This window comes from Trichomycterus rosablanca, chromosome 11 (genome assembly GCF_030014385.1).
Source record: "Trichomycterus rosablanca isolate fTriRos1 chromosome 11, fTriRos1.hap1, whole genome shotgun sequence".
NCBI lineage: Eukaryota > Metazoa > Chordata > Actinopteri > Siluriformes > Trichomycteridae > Trichomycterus > Trichomycterus rosablanca.
This window is the reverse complement of record NC_085998.1, coordinates 13,345,694-13,364,651: the sequence shown is the minus strand read 5'-3', so window position 1 is coordinate 13,364,651 and position 18,958 is coordinate 13,345,694. Positions and strand designations below refer to the sequence as shown.

Genomic DNA, 18,958 nt, shown 5'->3' with positions numbered 1-18,958 from the left:
GTGTCCTGCTGAAATGCCAGGCGTTGTACAATCAATGTAAGCGGTCATAAATGGCTTGGAACTCCATGCATAAACAAGAGCGAACTGCTGTTAATTTGCCGAGCTAGTCATCCATATCATTTACTCAGAATAAAGCCCTGGTAAATGTAATCCAGCAAAGTATTAAAAATCAGCTGTGTACTTTCTGTATTGTCATTACTTTTTCTGCCAAACTATGTTACGTCTTGGTCAGGATTTTTAACAGTTGCATAAAAGCTTTAGTTTTATTTGCATTCTCCATTACTGCAGATTGAGAAACTGTTTTAAATGTTCTAAAGTTCTAGTTTCTAAGTGCTAGTTGAGAGCAAAATGGTTCACAGTATTGATTGTCGTTGATTGAGCCTAGATAAGTGACACATTTTATTTATTTTATTTAAATTTGATGCTTCTTTGAGTTTAAACTTGAGTCTTAAAACTTCTTTAGCTTGTTACCTTTGCTTTTAAGTGATTGTTAGATTTTGCAGTAATTCGTTCTAGTAGTTCTACAGTCTTGTCTGATTTCTCCCACATAACATTACTTTGAAGTGACTTCGAAGAAGATAAATAAACATCACTGAGATCTGACTTTAAGTACCTTAAACATTGGGTTATACTCTGTGATATTTCTGTGTAAGGTTAAAGTTAAATTTTATTTAGACACTTTTTTTGTATTTTGTTTATGCATTTTCTCCCCCTTTTCTCCCGACTTTTGGTGTGTCCAATTGCCTGATTGCATCACGCTTCCTCTCCACCAATGCCGATCCCCGCTCTGATTGAGGAGAACGAAGCTAACCCACGGCCCCTCTGACACGTGGGCAGAAGCCGGATGCAATTTTTTTCACCTGCACTAGGCGAGTGCTAATGTGGATCAACACTGTGTACGGAGAGACACATCAGCCAGCAGAGGTCGTAGTTGCATCAGTTATGAGGAGACCCTATCCGGCTTACTACTACCCCACCCCTATATGAACATCAGGCCAATCGTTGTTCATGTGGCCGCTCAACCCAGCCGGTTTACAGAGTGCGGTCAAACTTAATAGAGAATAATATGGGCACAAAGGAGTTGATCATTATCAACAAGGAATTAGAATTCCACATTATGGCATTTATTACACACTATTATCCAAAGCGACTACTGAATGCAATGCCAGAAATTAAGAGCTAAGGGGCGCAACAGTGGCAAACAAATAGTTCATTATCTTAATCACTGAGCTACCGTTTACAAAAAGAACTTTCTGCACCACCTGAACAATACACCTTATTACTACATGTATATTTTTTAAATAAATAAATGTACATTTTCAAAACCTGGAATAGATGCATAAAGTGTGAACATTTAATACAGAAATAATTAAAATCTCAAGATCTTACATGCATATGCAAACCTTAAATGTATTTTTGATTTAATAACATCTAATAAGTGAGTTACGTAGTTTTAATGATTTGGGGTGGAGGGTTAAGCTGGCGTGAGCATGCCTACAAACTATCTGCCAGTCAGCAATGCGGGGGAATGCAAGTGACAGGTGCAGCCACAGAAATAGAGACAAGGAGTGAGGGAGAGCGAGAATGGGGGTGGGGGGTAGGGTTAAGAGGTGTTATAAGGAGGTGAAGGTGGTGTCAAGAAATAGGGTAAAATAAGGATATTTAGCAAATAACGAACACTCTGTTGACGTCTGGAATTGAACGCACTGTGCATTAAGCCGCTATTTTGTTCGGGAGGGCTAGAATGAACGGAGGTAAACAGGCTGTTTTTACCTGGGGTAACTGAGAGCTCCATCCATAACACCAGAGTCTATTTTCTCAGTATCACTTTGCTCAGCACATACAGTCTGAGCCAAATATTTCCATTCCTTACTCTGCCTATACACACATTATACACTACAATCTCAAGAGTATATCTAGCTAGGTGATATGATGGTGTATGTATGTACTTTCTGACGACAGTGTGCATTTTGGGAGATATTTGTCCCTTCTTTTTTTAAATTGACTGTTCTTATCCTTATAAATTACTATCATTTTACACCCCTGGTGATGATCAGTGTGAAGGTGGGTCTGCAGCGTACCTGAAAACAGTGGAAACAATACACTCTGGACAGGGCACTTACAGTATAGAATAGAATGCCTTTGTTAGTCATATGTACATAAACAGTTGTATTTTTTCGCATATCCCAGCCCTTTTGGAAGTGCCCATTTGTACGGCGCATCTAGGGCCAAGAGGGTTAAGGGCCTTGCTCAAGGGCCCAACAGTTGCTGTGTGGCAGAGCTAAGATTCAAACCCTTAACCTTTCAATTAATACACACTAGACACTAGACCAGACATTAACTCATTTACTTACTTAAATGAATGACTTAGTCAGTACATTGGCCCACTACACAGATCTATCTATCTATCTATCTATCTATCTATCTATCTATCTATCTATCTATCTATCTATCTATCTATCTATCTATCTATCTATCTATCTATCTATCTATCTATCTATCTATCTATCTATCTATCTACCTAAATATATAGAAATAATAAAACAGTTTGTTAAATGTGTCGGGATTGAGTAGCTGCCCCTAACGACAACCCAGTTCCTCTGTGGTCTCTCTCTCTGTGTTTTCTTTGAGGTCTGGCGATCACTGGGGTCTTTAAAGATAATAACCCTTGTAGGGCGACCACATGGCTACTGGGTGTAGTTATAGTTATGTGGGGTGAATGCCTTCCTTTTCTTCCTTATCTTTCTTGGTGATCATTTTATGGTTTGCTTGTTTTTTTGGTTATTTTCTTTTGGCCATTTGTTAATATTTTTCTCTTTTTGTGGCTCTTCAGCCACTGTATTAATCTACCTTGGTTAAGTATTCTGCAATTGGGTTCATTCTCTATAACATCACAGGCGTGGGGCTACACATGATGCCTCTGTGGCCAGGCGTTCACTACTTCATAAACCTGGAGGTGCTAAATTTGTGAATTTGTAAAACCATGAAGCTTTAAATCATTTAATCTTACCATCTTACTGTCTCACTATTGTTACACTAAAAAAGGTACCTCAAGTAGGATACTGCAATATTCATGTCATAGTCTAAAAACAAACAGCATATTTAAATTAAATGTATTTTTTAAAGAAGTTATTCATCCACTTATTTATGTTAAGAGTCACTTATTTTAAATAGCTGCTTTATTCTAATGAACTTCTATTCGCATGGTCACCCATTAACTTACTAACTTACACCTAGAGGGAATTTAGAGCAGCCAATCCACAGTTTTGTTTTAATTTCAATTTGCAAACAATTGCTGGCTGTTTTAGTTCATAATTTTTGGGTGATTGCTTATAGAGAGCTAAAATCTGAGTTGTGCGACAGAGCAATAAATCCGTCCCTCATAAATACCACCGTGACTCTGGCCCTGCAGGCGGTCCACCTGTAGAGGAAGTGACCTTTTGTTAAAGCTTGTGTGGCCGGCTGTCCACAGCTTTATGGTTTTTCAGATGGTATTAGTCTGAGGCACACACAAGCATTGTAAATATTCTTTTATAAATGACCCCTCTAGGCATGGACTGGAGACTTGGCAAGAAAAAGACTAATATCAGCAATATCAGACTTTATTGTGGCCCTCTTCGAGTTTATAGTGGCCTGCAAAAGCATTTAGAAGTTTGTTTTTAGTAAGGATGTTGCAGCTATTGTGGATTTAGTCAGAGACTCATTATTATTATATGTTGGATGAAAAGACCTGGCTCGGAATTGACGTTCCGATAAAAATTTGTTTAATGAGGTTGAGCTCAGCGCTCTGTGCAGACCACTGGAGCTTCTCCACACTTGAACTCAATAAACAGTGTTTTTATGTACCTTGCTTTCTACACAGTGGCTCAGTTATGCTATTCTAAGAGCTATTCCCAATTTGTTGAAAGTGAATGCTGTATGTAATTAATTGTATACACCTACTTGTTACTGGTGTGGCTTTTTTTTTTTTTTTTGCATTTTCCCCAATTTTCCTCCCAATCCTGTCATGTCCAATTATTCTACAGTATTGCATTTTGCTTCCTCTGTACTACTGCAGACCTCCACTCCTGACTGAGAGCCATGACTAACACACATCCTCTCCGACACGTCTGCATTAGCCGACTGCATCTTTTCACCTGCACAAGATGAGTTCATATGTGGCTCAGTCTTGCGTACAGACTCGTACACTGATCTCCATTATCCCCCATCTCTTTGCAGACGCCATTGATCAGCCATTAGAGGTCGTAATTGCATTAGTTATGAGGAATAGCCTTTGGCATCCAACCCTGATGAATGAGCCAATCATTGTTCTTGTAGTCGCCCAGTCTGCCAGTAGCATTGTTGAGATTTGAACTATTTTACATTACAGTCATTTGTACCACTTTCATCTCACTCATCTGGGTTGTGGTGAAGCCGAAGCCTGTTGCCTGTGATTGCAGTATTCCTTGCGATATAAAACAGTTGGTGAACCTATTCCACATTCAGAGACATGTCTGCATTTGTTTGACCAAAGTTCTATTTTTTAAAAACACCTTTTAAATAGCTTGATTAAGTAACCAAGGAGGCAGAATTTTTCACAGCAGTAATAAGCATCATCCTTAAATAAATGAGAGAGCAATTACTTTTTCATAGCATTGTATCTTGTCCAGTCCTAACAGACAGGAACTTTTGTAGTTGGCTTTTGTTAGTGTTCTTTATTGCCACCTACCTTTATCTGACCATAGGAGGCCACTTCAAACGGTGAAATGCCCATATGTGCTTAAACACCTACCGGAGCCACAGCACCTGATGAGTCACATTCCGTGTTTTGTACTATGACTCTTAAACAGGCTCAATATTTGTTCAACACTGGCCTTAACTTACCTGTATGTTCTCCTACAGGCTCTCTGTAAATAGCACAGAGGTGAATAAATGAACAAGTACAGCAGCGCTTACAGTAAAATTACAGGGATTATAAATATAACATTACAGTGAAGTTTAATAAACATTACTTTGAACATTCCACAACTTGGCAGGTTTATTAGGAATAACTTGGAACTTTATATATAGAAGCAGTGTTACTGGTTGGGGTGGTTAAGGTACTGACTGGAGTAGTAATCAGAATGTTGCAGATTTAAGCCCCACCACCACCAAGTTACCACTGTTGGGCCCCTGAGTATGGCCCTTTACCCTCAATTGATCAAATTGTATTTAGTCATTAATATAAGTTGTTTTGGATAAAATTGCCTGTTAAATGCAGCAAATGGGAATATACACACTTTCTAGCCAATTTATTACCTGCCAGTAATCCTGTATGTGCATTCATTGGCTGTTTATGAGCTACATCTAAAATATATCTATGAGCTACATATAAAACCTATAACATGTATATTTTTGGGTATACTGTAACAGGATAGATTAGTGAACCCAATTTGCAGGATGCCCAACCAAGCTGGTAAATTACTGGGGCTAAAAAGCCACAAACGATAAAAGCAAAGTAACAAATAAAAGACACAAAAACATCGTCAGCCCACAACGGAGAGTGGAAAGAGAAGTGATAGCACAAAATTGTGGCAGTTGTAGCCTAGCGGTTAAGGTACTTGATTAGTAATCAAAAGGCTGGTTCAAGCCCCACAACTGCCAGGTTGCCACTAGTGGACCCTTGAGCAAGGCCCTTAGCCCTCAATTGCTATACTGTCACAGTACTGTAAGTCGCTTTGGATAAAAGCATCTGCTAATGCTGAAAATGTAATATTTAAACTGCTTGTCACAATATGGCAAGCAGTTCCAAGTGCCTGTGACAGCCAAGTTTTCTGAAAAAAGAGGAAATGAAGGAAACCCAGAACAAGCTGGGGTCAACAATATGCAAGTGTCACCCCATCCCACCAACAAACACATTCCATGCCCAGCATGGATCCAAACCTGGGGCCTGCTTTAAAAAAGTGGCCATTATGGGAATGTGTGGATGAATGATGCCCTTGCAATGTATTGGGACATTGTTCATTGTCTATTCCTGCTGTGTGATTATTAGTATTATTTTTATTGCAGTACATTCTGTCTCCTTTCTAAAAATTTACCTGACAGTGTCCGTTGATTTCTGTATCCGTTCATAGACTGTGTTTGTGATTTCATTTTCAGTTTATATATATATATATATATATATATATATATATATATATATATACAGTGTATCACAAAAGTGAGTACACCCCTCACATTTCTGCAAATATTTTATTATATCTTTTCATGGGACAACACTATAGACATGAAACTTGGATATAACTTAGAGTAGTCAGTGTACAACTTGTATAGCAGTGTAGATTTACTGTCTTCTGAAAATAACTCAACACACAGCCATTAATGTCTAAATAGCTGGCAACATAAGTGAGTACACCCCACAGTGAACATGTCCAAATTGTGCCCAAAGTGTCAATATTTTGTGTGACCACCATTATTATCCAGCACTGCCTTAACCCTCCTGGGCATGGAATTCACCAGAGCTGCACAGGTTGCTACTGGAATCCTCTTCCACTCCTCCATGATGACATCACGGAGCTGGTGAATGTTAGACACCTTGAACTCCTCCACCTTCCACTTGAGGATGCGCCACAGGTGCTCAATTGGGTTTAGTCCATCACCTTTACCTTCAGCTTCCTCAGCAAGGCAGTTGTCATCTTGGAGGTTGTGTTTGGGGTCGTTATCCTGTTGGAAAACTGCCATGAGGCCCAGTTTTCGAAGGGAGGGGATCATGCTCTGTTTCAGAATGTCACAGTACATGTTGGAATTCATGTTTCCCTCAATGAACTGCAGCTCCCCAGTGCCAGCAACACTCATGCAGCCCAAGACCATGATGCTACCACCACCATGCTTGACTGTAGGCAAGATACAGTTGTCTTGGTACTTCTCACCAGGGCGCCGCCACACATGCTGGACACCATCTGAGCCAAACAAGTTTATCTTGGTCTCGTCAGACCACAGGGCATTCCAGTAATCCATGTTCTTGGACTGCTTGTCTTCAGCAAACTGTTTGCGGGCTTTCTTGTGCGTCAGCTTCCTTCTGGGATGATGACCATGCAGACCGAGTTGATGCAGTGTGCGGTGTATGGTCTGAGCACTGACAGGCTGACCTCCCACGTCTTCAACCTCTGCAGCAATGCTGGCAGCACTCATGTGTCTATTTTTTAAAGCCAACCTCTGGATATGACGCCGAACACGTGGACTCAACTTCTTTGGTCGACCCTGGCGAAGCCTGTTCCGAGTGGAACCTGTCCTGGAAAACCGCTGTATGACCTTGGCCACCATGCTGTAGCTCAGTTTCAGGGTGTTAGCAATCTTCTTATAGCCCAGGCCATCTTTGTGGAGAGCAACAATTCTATTTCTCACATCCTCAGAGAGTTCTTTGCCATGAGGTGCCATGTTGAATATCCAGTGGCCAGTATGAGAGAATTGTACCCAAAACACCAAATTTAACAGCCCTGCTCCCCATTTACACCTGGGACCTTGACACATGACACCAGGGAGGGACAACGACACATTTGGGCACAATTTGGACATGTTCACTGTGGGGTGTACTCACTTATGTTGCCAGCTATTTAGACATTAATGGCTGTGTGTTGAGTTATTTTCAGAAGACAGTAAATCTACACTGCTATACAAGCTGTACACTGACTACTCTAAGTTATATCCAAGTTTCATGTCTATAGTGTTGTCCCATGAAAAGATATAATGAAATATTTGCAGAAATGTGAGGGGTGTACTCACTTTTGTGATACACTGTATATATATACTGTACAGTGGGGTCAAAAAGTATTTAGTCAGCCACTGATTGTGCAAGTTCTCCTACTTAGAAAGATGAGAGAGGTCTGTAATTTTCATCATAGGTACACTTCAACTATGAGAGACAAAATGAGAAAAAAAAATCCAGGAAATCACATTGTAGGATTTTTAAAGAATTTATTTGTAAATTATGGTGGAAAATAAGTATTTGGTCAATAACAAACAAGCAAGATTTCTGGCTCTCACAGACCTGTAACTTCTTCTTTAAGAAGCTCTTCTGTCCTCCACTCGTTACCTGTATTAATGGCACCTGTTTGACCTCGTTATCTGTATAAAAGACACCTGTCCACAGCCTCAAACAGTCAGACTCCAAACTCAACCATGGCCAAGACCAAAGAGCTGTCGAAGGACACCAGGAAGAAAATTGTAGACCTGCACCAGGCTGGGAAGAGTGAATCTACAATAGGCAAGCAGGTTGGTGTCAATAAATCAACTGTGGGAGCAATCAGGACGACTGATCCGTGTTAAGGGAAGAATGAACGGGGCCATGTATCGTGAGATTTTTAAGCCAAAAAATCAGTGAGAGCATTGAAGATGGAACATGGCTGGGTCTTCCAGCATGACAATGATCCCAAACACACCGCTCGGGCAACGAAGGAGTGGCTCCGTAAAAAGCATTTCAAGGTCCTGGAGTGGCCTAGCCAGTCTCTAGACCTCAACCCCATAGAAAATTTGTGGAGGGAGTTGAAAGTCCATGTTGCCCAGCGACAGCCCCAAAACATCACTGCTCTAGAGGAGATCTGCATGGAGGAATGGGCCAAAATACCAGCTACAGTGTGTGCAAACCTGGTGAAGACTTACAGGAAACGTTTGACCTCTGTCATAGCCAACAAAGGTTATGTTACAAAGTATTGAGTTGAACTTTTGTTATTGACCAAATACTTATTTTCCACCATAATTTACAAATAAATTCTTAAAAAATCCTACAATGTGATTTCCTGGATTTTTTTTTGCTCATTTTGTCTCTCATAGTTGAAGTGTACCTATGATGAAAATTACAGACCTCTCTCATCTTTCTAAGTAGGAGAACTTGCACAATCAGTGGCTGACTAAATACTTTTTGGCCCCACTATATATATATATATTTTGTTTATGCATTTTCTCCCCTTTTTCTCCCTTTTAGAGCATCCAATTGCCCGATTGCGTCATGCTTCCTCTCCACCAATGCCGATCCCCGCTCTGATTGAGGAGAACGAAGCTAACCCACGCTTCCTTTCGACACGTGGGCAGCTGCTGTATGCATTTTCTCATCTACAATTTGACGAGTGCAATGTGGATCAGCACTGTGTACGGAGAGACACACCCTGACAGCACTCTTTTCCCGTCTCTGTGCAGGCGCCATCAATCAGCCAGTAGAGGTCGTAATTGCATTAGTTATGAGAGAATCCCTATCTGGCTTTTAATATCCCATCCCTATCTGAACAACACGCCAGTCGTTGTTCATGTGGCAGCTCAGCCAAGCCAATGTATTCGAGATCCCAGCTCTGGTTCCAGTGTGGGTTTTTACCGCTGCGCCACCTGAGCGGCTGACTGACTGACTTCTTGACAGGTCTAGACCTTTTTTAATGGCTAATAGGCATTTTGAAAAGATTATAGTTGCAAATACGTTTAAACTACCCTAAATTTTAAAATGTTGAACCCAAACAGTTTTACAATAACTGTAGCAATCACTGTTCTTTTAAATGTTTTTCTTTTTTCCTTTGGCACAGTTGCCTGTCCCGTGTGTTGCTTGCAGTGCAGACATGTCCTTCCCATGAATCCCATCCTAAATATGGATGAACTGTAATCTTATACTCGCCTTAGTGGAACAGTCTGCCATCTTCACTGCCCCTGTATCTGGTGTCTTCAATGATCATGTCTTTGTTATTATTAATGATCAGAGTTTTTAAATCTGGATTGGCTCACCTTTATCTGAGCTCTGTCGGAGCTCTGAGGTCTTGTAGTGACACATTAGTGCTGCTCATTTGTTGAGAGTAACGTAAAGCATTATGAATCCTGGAAATCCCCCCAGTGGCTTTGAGTGTATTTATACAGGCATGAGTTAAGCCTGTTAGCATGGGGGTTCAGGACTGCAGATTTGCACGATGATGTATCACTGTTAATGCAGCTGACGCACACAGTGGCAGATCACTTACGGCTTGTTTTGGTCAGCAAAAGGGACTTTAACCTTACAGACACTTTCAATTTTCAAGGCTATGCCAGTTATTTCAACCGTTTTTCTTTTGTTCTGATCTTTTTAATCTAGATGCCTTTTATAGTTTGTTTGGAAAGGTAATGTTTAATCAACCAGACAACCAACACACAAGTAACTGGTTTATTTATGTTGGTAAATGAATTTTGTTTCTTACCACAAACTGTATTTGAGTTAAAAGCAGTAAATTCTAACTCTGCATATACAAGTGCAATCGAGTCAGTTCTGATTCTTGGTGACCATATAGATAGCATTTCTCCAGAGTGTCCTGTCTTCTGTTTGGGTCTTTAGGCTTCCTAATAGCTTGTTCCTTTTTCCTCTTCTCATAATGTGTCCAAAGTAAGAGAGATTCAGTTTAGTTGTTTAGGCTTTAGGTGAGAGGGTGGGTTTTTTTTTGGTTAAGGATCCATTTGTTTGTTTTTATATACCAAAAAACTCTCAAAAGTCATCACCAGCACTAAAGTTTAAAGGCATCCTGTCTCGCTGTCCTGCTTTTTACTGCTTAGCTTTTACATCCAAAAAGACCCATAGAAAAGACCACAGTCTGGGCAATTCTGAAAAATCTTTGTTTGGAGAGACAAATCATTACATCTGAACATCTTTTCATCTTTCTTTATTCTTGTTCTGCCATGTGCCAGTCTGTGTTGTATTTCCTGACTTCTGACTCTTAATAATTGGTTCAAGTAGGCAGAAGCTGTTCACCACTTTGACTTCTACATCAATGGTAATGTTGTAAAGTGCTTTTGTTGTTGTTGTCATGACTTTTGTCTTCTTCATACTGAAATACTGTAAGTTTCCCACCCTGCTGCCTTCAAAATGCATATCAGGTATTGGATCTTCTGGAAAGATTCAGCATCATTGGTGCCAGGGTTTCTGAAAATGCCTGAACATGTAAAACTTTAATTGCCTCTTAGTTGTGAGGTATAAACATTTTGTATTATTTGCTAATAAATTGTTTTTAATTTCTCAATATTTAATATTTTGTATGATGATCAAAAACGTGTGATGATTGTCCAGAAATAGAGGATATTTAGATAGAGGAAAATGCATTTTCACAACACTCTATAAATAACCTAGTGAAGCGAAATGTGAATCATTAAAAAATAAATGAAACTGTGTAATGAGTTTTTTTAGTACAATGTTTTGTACCATGCCATTGTATCACCCAGTCCTGGTTTATATTCATCATACTTTTAATTTTGCTCTTATAATTTCGTAGTTGTGGTAGATGGAGTAGTAGATAAGATATAAGATCATGGTGTACAAATGAGGAAAAAGCGATGAATAATGGTGATAGTAGATAAGAGAGAGACACTGTTGGTCCTTTATCACTGATGTTCACATGTGCATGACTACACCAATACATGATAGTTCAGAAGCAGTATGAAGGGTCACTGGAGCTTCTGGAACCTTTTAGAGAATCAGTATTGCTTCATCTCCATATGAGGGTCAGGGAGAGGAGAGGAGAGCCGGATCACCACACGCCCCTTTGGCACGTGTTCAATCTGCAGCCGGTTCTTTTCACCTGCCATTGTTTGGTTCCCACACAGCCGTATCACATATGGAGAGCCACACTATGTTCCCCCTTCCTGTTTGTGCAGGCACCCAAACTACTCACAGAGATTGCATATAACAGCAGCAGTGAGAATAGACCCTGTCCAACATTTACTCAAACACGGCCAGTTGTTTTTGTGTGGACGTCCAGCCTGCTCTGCAGAGATTCGAACTCGGGAGTTTAAACATCCTGTTGTGATGTGCTTGCACATTAGACAGCTGCACCACTCAAGTGCCCAAAACAGCCTAAATAGGAACACGTACTCTTTTTGCACTTATTGTAGGTGTACAGACTATTTTCTATGTGTTCATTTTTGTCCGGTCTTTTATAAGTGGTTACTTTTTTATTACAGGATGCTGTTAGCTTTATATTTTTGGTTGGAGCACTGATTTACTTCCAATATTGACCATCACTGCTGCACCTGATACACTCATACCAGAACAACACACACTAATATGTAATTACCATGTTACCTGTCATTGCTGTCCTGATGATGGTCCGTCTCCCAAACATAGTCTGACCATAGCGGTCTTATGCGGGTCTATATTGGTTGATAAATGAGTTTAAGTGTACAAAGCAAAAAATTGCAAAACATAAGGCACCTCAAAGTTAATCTTTATGATGACTGTAGTTTTTAATATTTATACCAAAAGTGAATTGTATTCATATAGAGTGACCTCTATATGTTCTTTGTAGCTAGAACAACAGCCACTCTTCTGCTTATATCATGTCTATGAGAATTTGTGCCCATTCAGTCAAAAGATCATTTGTATGGCTGGGCACTGATGGTCAAGAAAGCCTTAATTGATGTTCCAAAGCTGGTCAATGGGACTGAGGCTGAGGTCAGAGCTCTGCAGGCCACAGGAGATTCTGTAAACCAAGCTTTCCTTCATGTCGGTACAGACATTGAAGCAAAAGATTAGGGAAGGTTCCTTTTCCAAAACAAAGCATATCATTTCATATATGTTTGATGTTAGCAATTGTTGTGACTGAAACAGATTCATTCAATAATTAGAAGATGTGTCCCAATAATTTTGTCCCTGTATTGTATCTAAACCTAACTACTTGACTATACAGTACTAGAATACATTTATTAGAAGAGGCAGCCAAGAAGGACAGTGGTCACAGTGTTCTAATTTTTGTCTAGAAAAGCACAGCCAGACAGATTAAGGCTGCCACAAGATTAATGATGGAGCGACTGTAAAAAAAAAAAAAAACACATTAAATTAAGGGTTCAAGAGCAAGATCATGTAAAACGACAGGATGAAACTGTCAGCTTTAAGATAGAAATGAAAAGTTGCAGAGATGGCGCTAACATGCTTATATAAAGAATGAGTGACTGGAGGAACAGCTGAGAATGCACTGTGTCAGCTGGACGGTGGAACTGGAAGTGTTTATTGGTACATTTACACCCGACCGTGTGTGTATGTGTTTATCTGTCTGTCTTGCTGTGGTTATAGGAATCTCAATTCATTACCTGTTTAAATTCCACATTTTTATGAGTCAGGAATGTTACATTTATGCCATGTTTTATGTATAAAACTTTAAACTGTTTATGCATTTTGTTTGAACACCTTGTCAATGCCTGTTCTAGATTTTGTTTCGCATTAGCATAGAGCTGAGCTAACAGTTAAAAAGAGCAAGTTATAGATGAACCAAAATGTAAACTAAAATTTGACTTATTTTAAATACCCCAATGTTTTAAAATATGGGAGGACACTCGGGTGGCGTAAAGTATGCTAACCCACTACCACTGATATCTGGTAATCCAGGGTTTGAATAGCAGTGCTACTGGCTTGTCGGGTGTCCACACGGACATGATTGGCTAATGTCTTATTAAGGAAAACAGCTCAGTATGGTCTCAGTGCCAGTCCCAGGGCCGGATAAAATTAGGAGGCTTGTCAGGAAGGGTATCCCATGGAAAAAAAAAAAAAATAATAATAAAAGGATTTTTGCTTATGTGGCATGTTATTGGCTAGCATATTAAAAATAGTAAGCACAGTGGCACAGCAGGTAATGTGGGTGGGTCCTGGAACCATTGGTTTGTTTCTTGCCTTCTGTCACTATCTGTAAGGAGTTTTGCACCCCTTTCAGAGGGTGGATTGTCTGCTCTTAGTTGCTTTTTAGTTCGAGTAAGTGAGTGAATGTATAAATCTATGAGCGCACAATACCCTTGGGATGAATTGGCACCCTGTGCAGTGTGAATTTTTGCCTTGCACCCAGCTATTGCCTTATTTTCTGACATTAATTGGCAATATCAAAGCTGTTCATCCTTCAAAGATTTTCATAGTTGTTGCCTGTAGGTCAAAGCAAAGGCTTAAAACTATGCATGAATTATCTCAAGTCCATTGTTGGCAGCCAACTGCATTATTAATATCTGACTTATGATCCTAATGATTATTCATTTTTTTAAATGTATTCATTTCAGGGTGACACGGTGGTGCTCCAGTGTACAGCGACCGTCCTGAAAGAGCAGATCAAGCTCTGTCTGTCATGTGAGGGCTTTGGGGACCGACTATGCTTTCTTGAAACAACGTCCAACGCTCAGGTATCTTTTGGCTTTTATGTGCATAAACTTGACTGTATTCTGGTTATGAATGTAGACTTTGGTTAATAGTTAGGATAATAACTATTAGGATAATAGTTAATTTTCAAAAGTCTAAAATCAAGTAACAAAGTGGGCATACTTGGCTACAATAAACCTTTTGTTAAGATAATATACATATCATTTTGTCTATGTCTGCACTGCATGAGAAAACTGACCTAAATCTGATTCTATCAAATGTGTGTTAAGTAAAATTGTCTTGTTCATGACAGCGTTAATAACCAAAATCTCCTAAAAACTGACGGTTGCCATTCAGATTTGGGCCAGGAAACTGCCAGAACAGATTTTATTCAACTTTTTCCAGGCTGCCTGGAAAGTAATTATACAAGTGCAATCAATTTGAATCAACCTGAACCTGCATTTTAAACTGACATGATCCAGGAACACCAGTAACACCTGTATCTACTGTGTTTAGCTTGTGTTTTTACTTAAAGTAACAATCTCTTATGTGTGTTTTTCTGTCCCACGTTTAGAATGTGCCTCCTGATTTGGCAATTTGCGCCTTCGTGCTGGAGCAGTCGCTCTCGGTGCGGGCGTTGCAGGAGATGCTGGCCAACACTGTCGAGATGAACGAGGTAGGAGCCAAAGTCACGAATATCAGAGGATTTGGGGGAAGTTGAACTTTTTGGGGATACAGTTACTGAATGAAGCACATATGCTGCTCTGTACTCATTTTCACCCCCTTGTACGCCGTTTATCAACGGATGCTCATAGGAACCTTACTGACCAGATCTTTCTTGGGTGGTGGACTATTCTATGTGTGTCTGTGTGTTGAATATCAAGTGCAGCACTGTTGGGATTTTTAAATACACTTACTGGCCTCTTTTTTTGGAACGCATACTCTGTTAAAACTTCTTGTAGGGGTGCAATCAAAGACTAAAGCTATATTTTTGGATGGAGCACTATTCTACTTCCAGCATTGACGTTAAGGTTTTTAGAAATCCCAACAACGCTGCTGCACCTACATGTATACAACACACACTACCATGTCATTACCCAAATATTGGAAGTGCAGTGCTGAGAATGGTCCATCACCCCATAATATCTGGTCAGTCAGGGTCCTGTGGGGGTACAAGGGTGATGTCAAAGTACACAGATTAGCAGATGGGCTACAGTCAGTAATTGTATATGTACAAAGTTAATCTGTATGGTGTAGATTAAAAATAATAAATGAATGTTTGTGTTAGGTAGGTGTACCTAATACAGTGCTCAGAGAGTATTTTGCATATATGTAGACAATAACAAATATAATGATGGCCTAAGAGCTTTCTGATAAAAATTCACTCATTTTTATTTATTTATTATTTATTTAGTTATTTTTTGTTTGTATGATAGCATTTCACTGTCATTTAAGGGTTGTTTTGAGGAGTAAGGAGGTAGTAAAAGACAATTTTGGGGAAAAACCTTCCCTAGTGCCTCTAAGCGCAACTTACCTCATCTACTTTTTTTTTTTTTGTCTCTTTCCTGACCCCTCATCTCTTTCTCTGCCGCACATAGGCGGTCGATTTGGACCAGTGGGTATGTCCTTGCTCATGTTTATCTCGTGTTTATCTGTTGACCCCAGTCCGATCTAAGCACCTCTCTTTCACTTCCTCCTGTCCCTCCCGCCCAGTGTGTCTTGTTCAGATGAAATGAAATGGTGCTGCAGTTACTGTCCTTCTCCCCCGAACATTCTCTTCCTCCTTAGTTTTGTTCACACCTGTTCTTTACTCGGTCTGCGTTGCAGGAACTACATTTCGTAGCCCAGTGACATTTCCAACAAACGTAATACGAGTCAATGTACGAATAAACATCAGAGACATAGAGACAGGAGTAAGATTACTCAAATTCTGGCTACAGCTAGAAAATACCCCCTTTGATCTCAGTTTGCTGCCATCACACATCAAGAGCCTTGGGCTACGTTTACATGGACATTCTTGGAATCTGGTGGAAAATAAATTGATATGACTAATTTTAATGAGAGCAGTGCAAGGGTGAATCATATACACTGATCATTACTAATCATGTATCAGTCATTTATTTATTAAATCAGTAAATTAAACCGGGCTATCAACTTAACTCTATTCTACAAAACTGCCCATGCCAACAATAAAAATCCATATTTTTTTTGTCTCAGATGAATGTTTGTAGAGAAAAATAACCTACAGGTTAGAGTATAAACCAAATTGTATTAGTATATTACTCTTATTACTATTATCTTATATAGTTATGCATCTTTAACTATATGTAATCTTATTGTTTTTAATTCTTTTACCTACATAAGATAAAAAATCAAGACATGAGTTTCTCAGTGATTTGGTTAAAATAAACTCCACCTACGAATATACCAACAATTGCCACTAAGGTGGCGCAGCGGTAATATACGCTAGCACACCAGAGCTGGGATTTTGAATACATCGTATCGAATCTCAGCTCTTAAATCCGGCTGGGCTGGGCGGCTGCATGAACAACGATTGGCTGTTGTTCATAGGGTTAGGGGCAAGCCAGATCATGGGTCCTCTTAACTGGTGCAATTACGACCCCTGCTGGCTAATTGATGGTGCCTGCACAGGGCTGAGGAATACTGCTGATCAGGGTGTGGCTCTCCGTGCACAGTGCTGATCGGTATATATGAACTTGACTCGTGCAGGTGAAAAATGCAGTCTGTACTGAGCACATGCCAGAGGGGGTATGTGTCAGTTGAGAAGCGTCATCAGTCAGCGGTGGAGGGTTAAATCATTGGAGGATGCAATCAAGGTAATTGGATACGACTAGATTAGGGGAGAAAATTGGTATATATACCAACGATCTAGACAATTTTTTACAGAAATCAAGACTGTCCGTGTGAACGCAGCCTTACCGGGGCTATAACTTTCATGAGCCATTTTAGTATACAGGTTTTTAAAGAAAATCCAGTGTTTCTTTCTATAAATCGAGAATGTCCGTCTATTATCAAAAGAAATGCAGGGTTTTCTTTAGATATGTGCCTGTTTCACCGCCATTTCATGCACCATTTCATGCACCATTTCACTAACCATCACCTTCTTTTTTCTTTTACCACACTTTACAGCTTTTACTATATCATCACTACCAAATCACTCACCATCCTCAACAGAACGACTTCTTTTCTTTCCTACTTTTTTAAAACTTTCCTTTCACAATTTTATCTCCTACTCATCTCATTCCATACTTTAATAAGAAACACCATTTTAGTCTAGTGGTGTCAAACTCAAGCTCTGGAGGTCCCTGTTTCTGATGTGGGGTTTCAGCTGGACAGTGTGCTATTGCATCATAGAGATGAAAATCCCAGCTCAGAACTAGCCATGACATGCTCAAGTATTCGTGCCTATTTCTTTAACAAAACAGTGCTCATGACAGCAGGTTCTCTGAAGGCTGTGAGGCAGATATGAGTGGTGCAGTCCATCAGTCAAGTACTTTATAATCCCTTATTTTATGAAGTACTACTCAGAATTGTAAATGTTTTCCTTGACCATAGAAAACAACTATCGAAAAGACAAAAGTTACATCAATGTGAAAATTATCAATGCAATTTATACGAAACACACCAAGTTGGTAATCAGCTGGGCTGAAATAAGTGTGTTGCTGCATTTTTCTGTCCCTTCAGAACTGAAGTCTGACACCCTAGAATTGTATTTGTATTTGATTTGTTAAAAAGTACAAAAGTATTTGGACACCCTTTTAGGACACTGATTCTAAATTTTTTAATTCATGTGTTTCAACCACAACAATTGCTAACAGGTTTAATAAATCAATTATATAAAGACAATTATATGCTTTCAACAGTTTAGATAAAGCTCTCTCCAGTTCCGGCATGGCAACATTAGTGCCAAGACATACAAATTATTTTTTGACTGGATGGGCACAAGTTTTTACAGACGTAATTTAAAGTCTTGTGAGAAGCCTTTGCAGCAGAGTGGCTGTTATTAAAACTGAACAGATCACTCTGTTTTAATACCTTTTTTTTTTTTTTTTTTTTTTTTTTAATGGGCCGTTTAACTAGTCCATAGTCAGGTGTCCAAATACTTTTTACTTTTTCATATATATTATGTTCCGATTATACAGCAATGCAGTTATAACATGTGTAGTTGGTAATTAATAGGGATGTAACGATACACTCTACCCACGATGCGATGCGATTCACGATACTGGTTTCACGATACGATTTTTTTCCATTTTTTTTTTCTTTTTTTTGAAAACTGAAGACAAATTAAGAGAAAGTTTCCTTTTATTATTTCTCATAAAAATAAAATATTGTATTTGTGCTTATGTTTTATTTATCTAAATAATGAATGCCCTTTAATTTCTGAGTTAGGTACAAACTATGCCAAATAATGCTTATTGTGTAAAAAAAAACTGAAATGAAATTTTAAAACAAATTTAACATTATATAAATAAATAAATAGAAATAAAGAAAGTATCCTCTTTGTGAAGTGCCATCAACCAGGTGAGGTGAATAGCATACCAGTGCCCTCTGCTGTTTAAAATGAATATTGATTCATCTTAAATGAATGACCGATTCAAATCGTGGCACAAGTGCACCGATTTTTAACTGTGTTGTGGTGCATCGTTACATCCCTAGTAATTAATGAGTGAACTAGTTGCAGCTCTGTGGATCAGTTTTCATGCTGGGCAAAACTCAAGATTGGCTAAATAATAGCAAAGTTATTCAGGTAAAGTTTGTTAGGCTGAATAACAGTGTTAGCTCACTAATGCTTGATAAGTAAGCTGCTAGCTAATGTTTTGGTGAGGTAGCTTTAATTACATTACATTTAATTTAATTACATAAGAGGTT

The 18,958-nt window shown here is 39.2% G+C and overlaps 1 protein-coding gene across 9 annotated transcripts in view; it reads left to right on the top strand.

Annotated features, from left to right (window-relative positions):
* The window catches only part of LOC134323614 (ryanodine receptor 1-like), a 139,989-nt gene that overhangs the window by 15,094 nt on the left and 105,937 nt on the right, over positions 1–18,958 (top strand). For 7 of the 9 annotated variants that reach the window (XM_063005180.1, XM_063005188.1, XM_063005185.1 and 4 more), the window contains 3 exons: positions 13,990–14,109; positions 14,640–14,741; positions 15,664–15,684. In XM_063005180.1, the coding sequence (XP_062861250.1) occupies positions 13,990–14,109; positions 14,640–14,741; positions 15,664–15,684 (243 nt within the window). The remainder of the gene's footprint in view (positions 1–13,989; positions 14,110–14,639; positions 14,742–15,663; positions 15,685–18,958) is intronic. The other 2 variants (XM_063005187.1, XM_063005184.1) reach the window with 1 other exon arrangement.